At 34.1% G+C, this 16,744-nt stretch overlaps 1 protein-coding gene across 15 annotated transcripts in view; it reads left to right on the forward strand.

Moving 5' to 3' along the window:
* Window positions 1-15,614, forward strand: part of ZZZ3 (zinc finger ZZ-type containing 3) — an 88,958-nt gene extending 73,344 nt beyond the window's left edge. For 9 of the 15 annotated variants that reach the window (XM_081056797.1, XM_081056810.1, XM_081056796.1 and 6 more), the window contains 9 exons: window positions 1,058-1,205; window positions 1,292-1,407; window positions 2,121-2,192; window positions 3,186-3,287; window positions 4,159-4,254; window positions 6,173-6,325; window positions 10,653-10,787; window positions 13,195-13,295; window positions 13,597-15,402. In XM_081056797.1, the coding sequence (XP_080912923.1) occupies window positions 1,058-1,205; window positions 1,292-1,407; window positions 2,121-2,192; window positions 3,186-3,287; window positions 4,159-4,254; window positions 6,173-6,325; window positions 10,653-10,787; window positions 13,195-13,295; window positions 13,597-13,741 (1,068 nt within the window). In that variant the 3' untranslated portion in view covers window positions 13,742-15,402. Of the gene's footprint in view, window positions 1-1,057; window positions 1,206-1,291; window positions 1,408-2,120; window positions 2,193-3,185; window positions 3,288-4,158; window positions 4,255-6,172; window positions 6,326-10,652; window positions 10,788-13,194; window positions 13,296-13,596 lie in introns of all 15 variants that reach the window. The other 6 variants (XM_081056799.1, XM_081056807.1, XM_081056802.1 and 3 more) reach the window with 2 other exon arrangements.
* The last annotated feature ends 1,130 nt before the right edge of the window (window positions 15,615-16,744 follow it).

Raw genomic sequence — 16,744 nt, forward strand, 5'->3', positions numbered from 1 at the left:
TGGGCCCTGGAGAAACACACTGTACCCCAATATTCTCCAATAAAAAAAAATTTTTTTTAAGAATTCAGTGTCGCAAAGTAGATTTTGCTTGACAGTTTCATAATTTATGACCTGATTTTTTCCCCTTAACATTTTATTATGTTACGTACATAGAAAACTTGAAAGTATTATGTAGTTAACACACATATATTCCCTAGATTCTACAATTATCATTTTACCCTATTTGTTTTATCATATATCACTTCTTCTATCCATCATTCTGTCTTACTTCAAGATGGAATGAATTTGATGCATTTCAAAGTTGGAGACTAACTTCATACTAAAACACTTCAGAATGCATATAGTTAACTAAAATTCTTTTCAAAACTTTTTTAAGGTGAAATGTACATACAGTGAAATTCACTAATCCTAATTGTTTGCTCTGTGAGTACTGACAAATGCATTCATCTTTGTAACCCAAATCCCTATGAAAAGGTATTGTTCACAAAATGACCTGGTTTTAATAATTATGACTACTAATGACTTCTCTAAAGGTGGTTGGTAAAGTAACTGAAGTCCAAATAATTAAAGGTGTAGTTGTGATTATTAAGATGTCATAATTTTTTTATATGTGTTGAGTTATATATTGTGTCATAAAAAAATTCATAAAACAATTTATTGTTTTGTGACTAAGTCATGAACATGGGCGTACATTTGAAATGAATTATTTGTGTCAAGTCTTATCTGTTGCTGTCACATTTGTATGCTCTTAGACATAAAAACCTTTCTTTGCTTTTTATGTTTAAAGTGTGTCAGTGATAAAGTACAATATATCTATTTAGTTTAACTTTAGAGATCTAAATATAGTATTTCTGTTTTGTTCAATTGATTATTCCTTTACTTGCTATTGTCTTTACCATTTAATATTTAGACTATATTATCTTAACTTTATGAGATACTGGATTTAAAGTAGAAAGGCCCAGTTAATGATTATTTGGACTTGGAGTCATCCGAAAATTTGGCTATGGTGACGATTTCTTGAATTAAATTTAGACTGTCACTTTATTTTGTTTTCCAGGCTGATATAGGGCTTCCATATCCACAGAGAGTTGTTCAGTTGCCCGAGATTGTATGGGACCAATATACCAATAGCCTTGGAAACTTTGAAAGAGAATTTAAAAATCGTAAAAGACATACTAGGAGAGTTAAGCTAGTTTTTGATAAAGGTAAGAAATTGTACAATAAGAATTTAAGTAGAGAACTACTTGGCGAAGTCTTGCTTTAATAATCCTATACATGATCTTCTTTTTAGTAGGGTTACCTGCTAGACCAAAAAGTCCTTCAGATCCTAAGAAGGATGGAGAGTCCTTTTCGTACTCTATGTTGCCTTTGAGTGATGGTCCAGAAGGTTCAAACAGTCGTCCTCAAGTAAGCAGTATAAAATGCTGGAGTAGGAAAATTTGAATTGTAGAAATATTTTAACACTTTGCTGATTTGTATTCTTAAAATTCGAGCAGTCTTTCACTGAAGGTAACCAGGACATAAACTGAAGTTAACAGAAACCTGGGTTGGAATCCCAACTCTAACACTTACTGGCTTTGGGAACTCCAGATGTCATTTACATTAAAGTCTCCAAGTTACAATTTCTTCCTGTATAACGTGACTAATATTAACCTACATTATAGAGTTGTTGTAAGGATTAAATGAATAATACATATAACATGCCTAGTATAGTGCCTGACAGACAGTAGTTATTCTAAAAACAAGAGCTTTTTGTGTGTAGTGGAATGGAACCAGGATTTGAGTCCCGACCTTGCCACTGTTAGTTAGATGAAGCTCAACAGATATGTTGGTATGTGGGTTCCAAACGGAAAACTAACATTTCCTTGAGAACATTTCCTTTTCTTTAAAATGAAGTTGCTGTCATCTGTATCACAGGATTGCTAGGAGTATAAAACCAAATGAAGCAGAGGAATGTGAAAACATTTTGTAAACAATAAAACATAATATACACATTAAAAATAAATTTACCAAAATATTTTGAAATTAGTAAAAAATTCTACCACTTGTATGTTATTTGGCTGTATCAAAGAGTAGTCTTTGTTATTTTCTCTTTGACAAAAGCCTTGTTTTATATGCAGATGATAAGAGGGCGTCTGTGCGATGATACCAAACCTGAAACATTTAACCAATTGTGGACTGTTGAAGAACAGGTAATGGATATTTCTATATTGTGTAGGTTAAAAAAAAGTTAAAAAATGAACTTTAGAGTCAGTATTATAATTGTATATTTTTGTATGTAATCCCTCTTAACCATGAATTTAAAATATTTAAACTTACTTTTGTATACCTTTTTGCACACTTCAAGAATTTGGGATTTTGAGAATATATGAAATCCTGTTTGGGGATGATTTTTAAAGAAGGAACCTGGGTTTTGGGAGGAGGATTGAAAAAGGTAGTGAAATGGAAGGAATAGTCTTTTTAATGCAGTTTGGGGAGAGAGAGAAACCTGGGGCCAGCTCTAACTGTGCCTCAAAGTTAATTCTTGTTTTAATTGTGGAGGAGAGCTAACAGAGTCCGGTCAGAATGTTCTGTCACACTTCGGCATACAGCTGGGATTGTTTGTGGGTAAAATGTGAGATACAGCCCTGTCTCATAGGACGGTTAACCCCACAGCTGTAGTGAGTTTATTAAAAGCTTAAGAATCTTTATTTCAATCATGCAGATTATTCTGCATCTTTAGGACTTGTAGAAAATTTTAGGAAACAGGTCAGAATATTAAAATTAAATATTTGAATGGAGGACCACACGTAGGAGGGAAAAGCCTCTTAGTGGTCTGTTTAAATCCAAATGAATTTATATATTTTTGTCAAATGTATAGGGGCAACTCTAACCGTAGTCTAGCAAAAGAAGATGGTCAAGTGGAAATCACCAACATGTGTAAAATGTTAATTAAATTTTCTTGTGCTGTCTTTTCCCTGAATTGAATAGAAAATTTTTATAGGGTCTTCTGTAGGTTTATTCTCTAATCTCATTTTTCTCTGGGAAATCTTTTAAGTTGCTTACTAGAAATTTTTTCTCCCAGGAGGATTTCTAGAACCTAACCACCAAAGTTAGGGAGGGAGTATTATAATTTAAAATGGAATGTAAACATATTTAGAAACTAAGTATTGAACTTTCTTAAATTTGGTCTTGGTTTGGCTTAGAAAAAGCTTGAACAGCTACTCCTGAAATACCCTCCTGAAGAAGTAGAATCTCGACGCTGGCAGAAGATAGCTGATGAACTGGGCAATAGGACAGCAAAACAGGTAATTGAGGAGATGGCCACATATTGTTGGCATGTTTTTGATAGTTTTTTTTATGAAGAATAGTGCAACTGACATCAGCAGATCAGCATCATTTTTAGCTACAGAGTGCTACATAGTATGTAGGTCTTTTTTATATTCGCGTTGTATGTTTTTGTGTTGATTTCAGACAACTTGAGATAATTCTGCTTTGGATTATTACTAAATACTAAAAAAATAAAAATGTAATGGACTTAGTGTCTCTCGAATGCTTAATGAGTGCTCCAGTTATGTACTTTTGGTTAGATTGTGCTAATATATTTGTGACATTGCCTTAGTCATTAGTTCTGGTTGTCTCTCTAAAAAAAAAAAAAAATCTAGCAGTTTTCTCCTTAACATTTCCATCGATATTAATAGTTGGGTTTTTATGTTACAAGTGCAAGCACTCATTAAGTTGAAAATATGTATTTAGCTTTGGAATCAAACAATTTTATTTTAATGACTTTATATTTTTTGTCTAGAATTTAAAGTATGTCCTTGGTGGCAGTTTAAATTTCTAGATTTATGATAAATTTTAAATTATTAGCATTCTTTTAGATACACATACATTTTAATTTTTAAAAACTAGTATTCTACACGTGTATGCTCGTGGGAAAGATCAGTAGAAAAGGAATAAATAAGGGTGTGAGATAGAATGAATAACTCTAGAATATTTAGCAGTGAACCCTGAATTTGACAGTTCCTCGGGACCTGCCTTACCTGCTTTCAGGAGACTTATATTCTAGTGGAAAACATACACACTTAGATTTATACATTTCAACATGGTGCAGTAAGAAAAGTATTCAGGTATTGCATGTCTTGATATTATGTTAAAAGGGTTGTCGTGTTTCCTTAGGTTGCCAGCCGAGTGCAGAAGTATTTCATAAAACTAACTAAAGCTGGCATTCCAGTCCCAGGCAGAACACCAAACTTATATATATACTCCAAAAAGGTAAAAAAAAAAAAAAAAAAAAAAAAAAGATGAAAATAGGTCTTAGATTAAACTCATCAAAGTCAGAACTGCTGTGTGTGAAATTGTAATATGTTTATCAGAACAGAATTATTTTATTTTTAAAATTCAACTTGAAGCATTTTGTTATATTGGGTGTAAACATAGGGTAGGATTCCATTATTGCTACTCAGTGAAATTCAGTGGGCTTTAATGATGTTTGTTTTCTTAGGAGTGGGTTAATTTTATGTGAATGAGTACTACTACAGATTTTAGATTGAATGCATATAAGAAAGTCCTTTGTGAAGATATAATTAGTGTCTTTTTTAGATATGCTACATAAATCCTAGAAATGTTTGTTAAGATACTTTATTTAATCCTCACTATAATTCTAGAAGTGTAAGTAATATTATCATCTTCACTTATTTCTTACTATTGAATGCTTTGGGCCAGGTACTGTTCTGCAGTCACTTTATAGATGAGAAAAGTAGGCCTTAAAATATGTTGAGTAAATTGTCTAGTCACATACCTAGTAAGTCCAGGAACCACTGATCCTCTGATTATGATCCCAAGTCATTTCCACTATTCTCTGTTGGTCCCCTTCCTACAGAGAACACTGCAACAAATTGTAGCCAGTTTTCTGCTTTAATTGCAAAAAAGTAAAGCACATAATTGGCCTTTTTTCATTTTAGTAAATCATCCTGGTACTTCTCCACTTCTGCTATCCTTCACATAAAGAGAAGCTAAAAGTATGTCTTTGTGCTGTTACCCTTCCTTATTGAAGCTAACTATTTTACATTAAAAATATTGTCTGTAAATTCCATGTTTTACAAGCTTTGTTTTTTACTCGTTTTACCAATCTTTGGATGCTTGTTTTAATTTGTCAATTACTTTAAATATTTTGGACTTTGTTTTCCCACAAATACAGCATTATCTCTTTTAGGTATGTGGAATTCATCCTGTAACTTTGAAGTGCTGGAATATTGATAACCAGCGTTCAACTTAATAGCTCTAATTTTTATGGTTAGTTTCTAAGTTAACTTGAGATGTGTTGTGCACCTTACATTTTCAACACTAAGAGTAGATGATGATGATAAAAGGAACACTTCAAGCCTAAATGTGTTCCTTCCTTCCAGTGCACTGAAATTTAAGCTAACAGACATTTTGACTGTAGAGATCTAGCCAGCCGTAGACACAATGAGGCCTTGGCCATGGTTAGAGTTTGAATTTTGAAACAGATAAAACACTGGTTCTCCAAGTAGCTGAGGTTGTTCTTTGTGGCTGTGCTGTCGACGCAGAGAGGCAGTCAGTCTGCACAGAGGCTGAGAGTGAGGGCTTTGGCACCGCACGGGCCTACTGTGTAATACTGGTCCTGCCACCACCTCACTGCAGCTCCCTGAACAAGAAACGTAACCTCCCCATGCCTCCATTTCTTCATCTTTAGATTAAAGGTGATAATAACTACTTTATAGGAATGTTGTGAGGATTAAATGACATTGCCATAGAATAAGCAATCAATCAGTGTTAGGTACTATTTTCAAACATTCATCTTGTTGTGGAAATCTTCCTTTTACTTGATAGTTTTATATCTGGCTTAGACTACTTCATCTTCTCCAGATCTTCTATAAGATGACTATAATAGCAGTGCAGTATTTGAATGCCAAGAGTATGATAAATGCTGTTCATAACAAATGTAAGCTAATGAGCATATGGTCTATTGTATTGTTTTTGGGGTATTTCCCGTACATTTTTTTCTTTTAACGCTAGTTGTACTTTAAAAATAGCCTCATAAGAGTATGCTGACAGATAGAGGTGAAATCCTTCTAATAGATAGACTTGCAGGAGATAACATTATATTTTTATCTTCTTGATCTTTTAATGTTTTTCTACTGTTCAATTGAAAATTTGTTTTCTCACTTAGTCTTCAACAAGCAGACGCCAGCACCCCCTTAATAAGCATCTCTTTAAACCTTCCACTTTCATGACTTCCCACGAACCACCAGTGTACATGGATGAAGATGATGACCGATCTTGTTTTCATAGTCACATGAACAGTGCTATTGAGGAGGCATCAGTAAGTTACCTGTTTATTCTATATATGTAGACTTATCAATGTAGTATACAGATTAGGGTACATTATGAGAGCACCAGGATTTTCTAGTTATTCCTACTCTTCAGAGAATGTTGGTTTCATGTCTTTATATTAACAAGTCAAATTTATGGGTTTTTTAATAATATGTTTTAAAAAAAATTTATTGAGAAATTTTCAAACATATATAAAAATAGAGAGAATAGTATAATAAACCCATATGCACCCAACATCCAACTTCAACAGTTACCCATTTATGGCAACCTTGTTTTCTTCTATGCTTCCTACCCACCCCAACTTTGTCAGATTATTTTGGAGCAAGTCCCAGACATTACATAATATAATTATCATATTTATAAAAGGTAATTCTTTATATAATCAAATATGCAATCCACATTTTCCCAGTCATAAATTGAAATAGATGTTCTGCTTCCTTCTTTCCCTCCCTCCTTCCTTTTTTTGTTGCTGTTAAAAAACTGGGTCAGTCGGTAGATGACTGGAATAAGAAACTGTGGTTTCTTATTTATGCAATGGAGTATTACTTGGCCATAAAGAAGAATGAAATCTTACCATTTGCAACGATATGGATGGACCCAGAGAAGATTATGCTAAGTGAAATAAGTCAGATGGAGAAAGACAAATACCATATGATCTCGCTTATATGTGGAATCTAAAGAATAGAATAAATGAAGAAATTAATCAGTCTCAGAGATAGAGAAAAAACTGAGGGTTGCTAGATGGGAGGGGGTCAGGATGAAGAAGAAGATGAGGGGATTAGAAAACACCATCTTAAGTGAGCACAAATGTGCCACGGGGATACGAAAGACAGATTGGGGAATATAATCAATAATTGAAAGATTTTGTAGGGTGTCCGATGGACACTTGTCTTATTAGGGAGATGACTTCACGGACGGTGTAGATGCCTGACCACTGCACGGTACACCTGAAGCTGAAGCTGAATAATAATGAATGTCAGCTATAATTTTATCTACATATAGTCACAGGATGTAGAGTACAGCGTAAGGAGTAGACTCAGTGGAACTGTAACAGCTGTATACGATGTCAGAGGGGTAGTAGATTGGGGGAGAGGGGTTATCACTTTGTGAGGGAGGTAAATGTCTTAACTATTACATTGTTTTGTACACCTGAAACTAATAATAAAAAAATGAGGATTAGTAAAAACAAAATTTTGAAAGCAACAAAAAAACAAACTTTAAATTACCCCAAGTTAACCATTGGTACTACTACTGAATATATCTTTTCAGAATGCTTTCATTTGGGGTACATACTAGGTAAATATATAATTACTATTTTTAAGAAAGCAAAAAACCTGGGTCATTTGTCTTATAGAATTTACCACTGTGTGGATTTTATTGTTTGCATCTCCTTGGTGTCATTTAACCTGTTTCTCTGTTTCCTGAATTTCCTGTAAATTAATAGTAGGTCTAGATAATTGATCACATTCAGATTTGTTTGTTTGTTAGGGTGGACAGGACTATTTTTTGTGTTCTTTTCATCAGTCTGGTCATCTCTCTTTTTTTTTGATATAGCATCCATTGATCATTGCGTAGGCCCATTAATACATTAGATGTTATAAAACAGTGATATTCTTTCATTTCTTCATTTATTTGATAGAATAGTCTATAAAGTAAAACATATAAAGGATGTATTCCAAGACCTTCAGTGGGTGCCTGAAACCACGGATAGTACCAAATTCTATATATATACTTGTTTTTTCTGTACATACATACCTATGATAAAGTTGAATTTATAAGTTAGGCAGTTTCACAGACGGAAGATTTGTTCTTCAGAACTCTCACACCTTGCAAAACTGAAACTCTACATCCATTAAACAACATCTCCCCATTTCCTCCTTTTAGTCCCTGGCAACTGCCATTCTACTTTATGTCTCTATGAATTTGACTATTCTAGGTATGTCAAAGAGGTGAAATCATATAGTTTTTGTCCTTCCGTGATTGGCTTATATCACTTAGAATATCTTTCCAAGGTTCATATATCTAGTAACGTGTCATAATCTTCCTTTTTAAGGCTGAATAATATTCCATCGTATATACACACCACATTTTGTTTATCCATTCATATGTCAGTGGACACTTGCGTTGCTTCCACCTTTGGGCTAATGTGAATGCTGCTATAAACATGAGTATATAAATACCTGTTTGAGTTCCTGCTTTCGGTTGTTTTGGATATATACCCATAAGTGGAATTGCTGGGTCATGTGGAAATTCTATATTCAATTTTAAGGAACCAACATCCTGTTTTCCATACTGACTGCACTATTTTACATTCTTACCAAGAGTGCACAAGGGTTTCCATTTCCCTACATCCTTGCCAACACTTATTTAGTTTTTTTTTTCTTTTGATAATAACCACCCTAATGGGTGTGAGGTAATTTAACTTTTCTTAATCTTAGTCTTGACCAAATTTAATAATATCCTTAGACTTAAAATGTAAATTTAAAAATTTAGCAGAGTTTGTGCTTTGTATTGCTTAAAATATCTGAATTTAGTAAATTTCACTATAAATTTTTTTACTGTGTTACCATGTTTCCCTGAAAATAAGACTTAGCCAGACAAACAGCTTTAATGCGTCTTTTGGAGCACAAATTAGTATAAGACCCAGTCTTATTTTACTATAAGACCGAGTATAATATAATATATCATATCATATCATATCATATCATATCATATCATATCATATCATATCATATCATATATGTAATGCAATATAATATAACATATAATTATATTATATTATACCAGATCTTATATTATAGTAAAATAAGACCGGGTCTTATATTAATTTTTGCTCCAAAAGACGCATTAGAGCTGATTGTTCGTCTAGGTCTTATTTTTGGGGAAATGATATTTAATTATTTAGTTCACATCGTATTTATTAGTGTTATTGTTTATTAGATTACTTGTATTGTCTTTCTTAGTGGTGATATAGGAAGGCAGTAACTGTTATTTAGTACCTTTCATTGACAAGAATTTGAAACGAATGAAAGATGGTGGGAGATAGGGAGGCAAAGTGTGAGATTGTAAAAATTCTTTTATCCAACTGAGGACTTTGGACCGGATGCTGTAGACAGTGGGAGATTTTAAGTAAGGGTGGGAGCAGAGGAGAGAAGAAAGGATACTGCAGAGGACCTATTTGAGAGCAATATTAGGAAGTATTAAGTAGTGACAGAATTTGTTGGATTAGATACAAGACAGTGAAAAATTGAGGCTAACTCTTTGATTTAAGCTTTGGGCTGCTGAATGTAAAGAGTTAAAGAGTCAGACAAATCTGGGTTCAAATCATTGGACTTCACAACTAATTAACTATGTGACCTTGGGCAAATGTTCTAATTTCTATAAGTGTCAGTTTTTTTGAGTTAAAATAAACATAGTAGTTAATAATAGCTACTGTGGAGAGCAGGAGGGATGTGGGGGGCAAGGGTGTGTTGTCCAGGATTGGGAATTGATAGAACTAAGGGTAAGTGAATTGGGGATGCTGTTAAGAGTGATGTGGAAATTTGTGACCAGGGATCAGTCATGAGGTAGCAAAGGAAAGAAATGGATTCTGGGTGACAGAGCACAAATAAATTGGAAGAATAGGAAGCAGTTAATGTTTCATCTGTCAATTTCAACTTCGTTTATATAATTTTTGTTATTCATTTATATAATTTTATATAATTTATAAAATTATTCATTTATATAATTATACATATAATTACATTTATATAATTTTTGTTATTCATTTATTTTGTATTCTGTTCTAAATAATCATCTTTATAACTTATTTCATCCCCTTGAGTAAGAAAGGAATGTACTCCCTGGATCATTATGAGTACAGAGCAGAAAACAAAGCAGAGATTGATTTGCTTGTTGTTAAGAAAATGTCATATTTACCTGAGGAAGCATAAAAATCTGTTAGACTGGAGAAGAGGAACTTCCTGCAGATCAGGGAGAAGTAGATTATAAAGAGTTTTTCCAGAAGCCATGAAGGTGTCAGCATGGGGGTGAGTCTGCATTAGTGTATGACAGAGGTGGAGTCGTGCCTATTCTCCTGGTGCTTCCATTATGAGGTAGCCTACTACAGTTCAGCATTACTATTGCATTAAGAAGCCCTCCAAAAGTATCCGTCTGAAATATTGCTGATCGTGCTAATTTTCTGTGAGCTTTATAATATATCTTAAAAGTGAAAAATGCCTTGTCGATACAAAAATATTCTATATCACTATTTCTTAGATTTGTTCATTTTAATTATCAAACTAAACTTCTGTTTTGTGTTTTCTTCATTTCAATAGGATGAAGAGAGTATTCCTATCATGTATAGGAATTTACCTGAATATAAGGAACTATTACAGTTTAAAAAGTTGAAGAAGCAGAAACTTCAGCAAATGCAAGCTGAAAGTGGATTTGTACAACACGTGGGCTTCAAGGTAAATTCTACTTAATCTTACTATTTATTTAATTTTTGAAAGTGTGATAAGAGATATTTAAGGTGATTTTGGAGCTTTAAATTCCACAGCTTCCAAGCATACGGGTAAGAGTATGTTTATCTCTCGTCCTGTGTATTTATACAAAGTAGTGTGCCACGATTACTGATGTGAAGAGGTTTGATTCAGGAGAGAGAAGACAAACACACAGGCAGGTATCTTATACTTTGAGGTAAAATATGAGATGAAAAGTTGTTATCTAGCTGTATTTCTGTCTCCCAGCTTTACTGAGACATAATTGACAAATAAAAATTGTATATAGTTAACATGTCAAAAAAAAATCACCTCACATAGTTACCATTTTTTGTGTGTGTGGTGAGAACACTTAAGGTATACTCTCAGCAAATTTCAAGTTTCGCATACTTGAAAATTTACTGTAATCACCGTGCTTTACATTAGATCTCTGGAGCTTATGTATGTTATAATTGAAAGTTTGTACACTTTGACCAACTTCTCCTATCCCCCAGCCCCTGGCAACCACCATTCTCTCTGCTTGTCTGAGTTTGACATTTTTCGATTCTGCCTATAAGTGAAATCATACAGCATGTGTCTTTCTGTGTTGGGCTTATTTCAATTTACATAGTGTCCTCTAGGTTCATCCATGTTGTCCCAAATGGCAGGATTTCATAATGCTCCATTTTGTGTGTGTGTGTGTGTGTGTGTGTGTGTGTGTCACATTTTCTTTATTTATTTATCCCGGGAGCTATTTCTCTTTTTGTTGCTGTTGTTCATGGATCAGAAAAATGTTTTTCCCTTTCAGATTCAATTATCTCTCCTATTTTTTGAGAGGCTAGTAGAAATACATTTATTCAAATACCCATTATGTTCAGGTACTTGCTAAGTGCTAGGGATTCCAAAGTAAACAAGACAGACTCAGTTCTTACCCTTATTCTGTTTTTACCTCATAAGGAATTAGAGAAATTAAATAAGTAAAATAGTTGAGTCTGAGTAGAGTGCTTACTGCAGAGTAGTGAGAGGCTATTGAGGTGCCTTGGAAATTTTGCTAAGGAGTTTATACCGTCCTAAAAGACTGGGGGTTTTAAGCAGAGAATAACATGAAATTTGCATTTCAGAAATATCGTTCTTAAACTGTTAGTATTTAACCTTTAGGAAGGCAGTGGGTTTAGAGTAGATAATCTTATTTTCTGACTACCATGTTGCTAATTTTTTTTAAACAATAATCATGTATGTTATTTATGTAATTGAAAAAAACTAAGGAAAGGAGAAAAAGATTATTCTGGCCTTAGTATGCAGATGGAAAGGAAGAAAGCAAGCTGGAAGCAGGGAGACTGGGTTAGAGATTTGTTTGGTAATTTACGCAAAGGATGAGAATGTCCTGAATTTGGCTGTGGAAATAGAGATTGACAGATTTGAGAACGCTTTAGGATTAGAATCGACTGTATTTTACGTGATTGGAGGAAGTAATAATGAACTATAGATTTGCTGGTAGTGGTATACATAAAAATACAGATGTGTGCTGTGACTGATAAATTGAAATTTAAAACAAAATTTTTATACCTCTGGTTTTCTGGCGTAGTCATTAGGCAGAATATATTAAATGATTTTTTCCTCTTGATCTTTCAGTGACCCTTCTTTTCTATTAGAGATTTTCCTAATTGACAGCTGTGGCCTTTCAAGAGGAAACTCTCTTCACTTCTCATAGTTTTACTACAAGACCCAGCTGTGGCTTGTTGGCCAGTCTGTCAGCCATTCTAGTTGGCTTGATGATCAAAGAAACCAAAAATGAGGTTTGCTTTGATTTCCAGAATTGCACAGAATACATTGAGGGCTACCAAAATGCCACCACACTGAGGAAAAGCTAGATCTGTCTTTTCTTCATCATGGGCATTGGTTATTAGGAGGCTTCAGGCTTTGGAGAGTAATTAAGTAAGGTAAAAGTTCAGAAAGGATTTTGTGTGCACCTGGGTTTATGTTAGGTACAGTAGCCTGTTAAATAGTTTTGTAACATGTTTGGATAGTTTTAACTATGGTATTAAGTCAGTGGTTCTCAGTCACAGTCATTGTACACTGGTGTGTGAGGTACCTTTCAGTAAATAGTTACTAATAATCAAATGCCCAACCTTGTAGATGATTTTCTTAAAATTTTTAAAAATAAAGCATCTTCTAATGTCCCTCTCACCCACATGTAGCTTGATCTTGAATGGATGGAATTTTCAGCTAGTTTGCTAGAAGTTGTACCTAACTTAGAACCATTTTTGTGTTAGGTCACTGTGTAGTGCGTGGGGAAAGAGAGGAAGGGGTATCAGTGTACACACATCATGTGTTTTCCAGCGGGAAAAAACAAAGGTTTGGGAACAATACAGCTTAATACTTCTTCTCTCTTCCCTAGTGTGATAACTGTGGCATAGAACCTATCCAGGGGGTTCGGTGGCATTGCCAGGATTGTCCTCCAGAAATGTCTTTGGATTTTTGTGATTCTTGTTCAGACTGGTAAGCGTTTCTTCATTGTAGATCTTAAATTTTGACAAGTGAATAATTTCTCAGCCACTAGTGGATTTGATTTCCAAATTACTTAGAAAATCACATTGCGTGAATTAAATTTTGTTGTTCTAGGCAGTTAAGGAATTTTCCTTAATCATTGTATGTCTCGAGTAACTTTCCATTAGGGATTTTGATAGATTAATGGATTTAAACAGGTTGAGCTGTGAGAAAGTTTTGTAATATCTAGGCCAAAGTGCATCCAGTGCCAGCCATGTAATAAGGTGTTTGTGTGTGTGTTTTCTCTTTGCAGTCTACATGAAACAGATATTCACAAGGAAGATCACCAATTAGAACCTGTTTATAGGTCAGAGACATTTTTAGACAGAGACTACTGTGTGTCCCAGGGCACCAGTTATAATTACCTTGACCCAAACTACTTTCCAGCAAACAGATGACATGGAAGAGAGCATCGTATCCTAGTCCTCTTCAACACATAGCAATGGTATCATTGTGAGTGATGTGCAGTTTGGAAAGATTCTCTGCTTTCCCTGAAATGACACTCATAGCATGACAGCTTCCCGAGTGTTCTCGTCAAGTCCAGCTCTGCACTGTTGCGGCTTAGACCACTGTCGGCAGCTGCGCATTCCTGGTGAGCAAAGGGTTTCCTGGGGGAATTGCTCATCACCAACGTTCCAGTTTTTCAGGTGGTGATCGGTGAAATGGAAACGAGAGCACACATTAAAGAGAGAGTAAATTCCAAAGGCTTCAAAGAACTTGATCATAAATATGATAATGAGAAGACAAAGTATTTATATTAAAACAGTTTAGTAGCTTTCAGTTTTGTGAAAATAGTTTTCAGCACAGAAACTGACTTCTTTAGACAAAGTTTTAACCAATGATGGTGTTTGCTTCTAGAATATACACTTTAAAAGAACTCACTGTCCCCGTGGTGGCCACTGGTGGCCTTTAGTAAATTGGAGCTGCTTAACCATATTGATGTCTAATTTCTTTTAACCACAATGAACTGTTCTTGTTCCCAACACAAAGCACTACAGGAGGCAGCGGGGGCATTGCTTCCTTAACCAGCTCATGGTGTGTGAATGTTATACAATTGTCACTCAGATATATTTTTTAAATGTAATGTTATATAAGATGATCATGTGATGTGTACAAACTATGGTGAAAAGTGCCAGTGGTAGTAACTGTGTAAGGTCTCTAATTCACAACATTAATTCCTTTAAAATACACAGCCTTCTGCCTCTGTATTTGGAGTTGTCAGTGCAACTCATCAAAGAAAACTGCCTAATATAAAAATCATATATATATGGTAATAATTTCCCTCTTTTGTAGTCTGCACAAGATCCATAAAAGATTGTATTTTTATTACTATTTAAACAAGTGATTAAATTTAGTCTGCGCAGTGAGCAAGAGTTCACATGCATTCTTTTATACTGCTGGATTTTGTTGTGCATCATTTAAAACATTTTGTATGTTTCTTCTTATCTGTGTATACAGTATGTTCTTGAATAATATTCATTTGTCAGGAGAACTGTGAGAAATAAACTATGTGGATACTGTCTGTTTATATTATAGAATGCTTGTTGTGACTTCCTTTGGTTAGGTTTTGGATTTTTTTTTTTTTTACTAGTGTTAAAACCCAAATTTTTCTTTTCTTTCTTTTTTTTTTTTTTTAAGGATTTGTTTTATCTGTCTTTTAAGAAGAGTAATACTATATTCTGGAAAAGAGGGTGAATTTGAGAAATTCTGTAAAAATGGTAATGTTTTCTTTTTACTTTTTTTTAAATTAAAGTTTATTGGGGTGACAGTTGTTAGTAAAGTTACATAAAGATGGTAATATTTTCATTCAGTATGTGTTGAAATGCTAAAATAAACTGGATTACAAAAAAGAACACATACCATGGTTAAAGAACAAGACAGTTATGTCCAGACGTGAAAACTAAACTTAGGTTGAAAATTTTATTCATTCTTTTTAATGAAAATAAACCTTTCACGTATTTAATTTAAATAGGTGGATTTTGAAAATTACTGTATTCCCTGGAAATTATTACTGACTATTGGAAAAGAATATAAATATATTAAGATTAAGTATTTTACTGACCCAACATTTAGAGTCACCTGCTTTTTTCTAATTTTAAATCAAGGGAACATTATTTACTAGTCCTCTTTAGTCCATTGTAGGGTACTAAAATCAAACCCTGAATATTTTTAATTGAGAAAAGTAATATAATTTTAAATATAGAAATATGAGAATTTTAACATAATATATTAATTAAAGGTTACTGTGATGTAGATAAAATATATTGCATCAGAAAGAAAAGGAAATGGATTTGAGCTTAACTTCTTACCCTGTAATTATTACTAAGGGGAAGAAGAGAGAAATCATTAGAATTCTGGGCATTTTGATATTAAATGTTAAGTGAATATGCCAGCAGATCTACCTTCAACTTGTAGCAAGACAGTAGCACTTGATGGTAACTTCTGTAACTTCCTACGTTTGTATAAAAATAATACCTGTTAGTTTTGGAGAACCATTTTGATCCATTCAAAAATTCCATAAAGTGTGAATTATGCTTTGGAAGAGGGCTATGAATGATACAATTGTTATGTAAAAAATAAATCTACTTAAATGTATTTTCAAGGGCAAATATTTTGAGAACTTTGAGTGGCAAAGAGGATTATTTTCTGCTTGAGCAAAGATGAGTTTATTTTGCATTTTTCCGCTCCAAGCTAATAGTCCTCATACCTATAAAAGGCCCGAACGGGTAGTAATAGTAGTAATGTATTGTCGTTGTTGTTTTAATTTGAGGACTGCAGGAATGGACAGGGCTGTCATTCGCAAGTAGGTCTCCCAGCTCCTAAAAAGAGGTATTGGCTGTGAGAGCCGAGGTAGACCTACTTGTTCAAAAGCGTTGCTTGTTAAGTAGTAGTCAGTAGGTCAGAGGTAGTATTTCCTGAAATAATGTGCTCAAGTGATTTGATTAAGAACTGAAGGAACATTTAATGACACCTAAAACCACTGCTTTCAGGTTTAGCAGAGGAGGTTTTAATTTGTGTGATGTGCAGTAATAATAATAATAATAATAATAATAATAATAATAATAGCAAACACTGATACCGTGCTTGCTATGTACCAAGCAAGCATATAGTAATGGATTTAATTCTCACAGCCTTAGGAGGCAGGTTCATTTATTATCCTGTTTTCCTCTGAGGAAATCTAGCCAGAGAGGCTCAATAACTTGCCCAAGATCATGCAGTTAGTAAACTGAAGTTGCTTGGATTTTTAACCTAGACAGATTGCTCCAGACTCAGCGTCCACCTCACTCCCCATTTCCCCTTGTGTCCGGCATCACTAGGGTTGTGGAGGTGGAGGTGTGTAGGGGTTGGTTTTCAGTCTGTTTTCCTGGTGTAGTGTGGTTCCTAGAGTACCAAGCTGAGCA

This window comes from Rhinolophus hipposideros (genome assembly GCF_964194185.1).
Source record: "Rhinolophus hipposideros genome assembly, chromosome: 8".
Lineage (NCBI taxonomy): Eukaryota > Metazoa > Chordata > Mammalia > Chiroptera > Rhinolophidae > Rhinolophus > Rhinolophus hipposideros.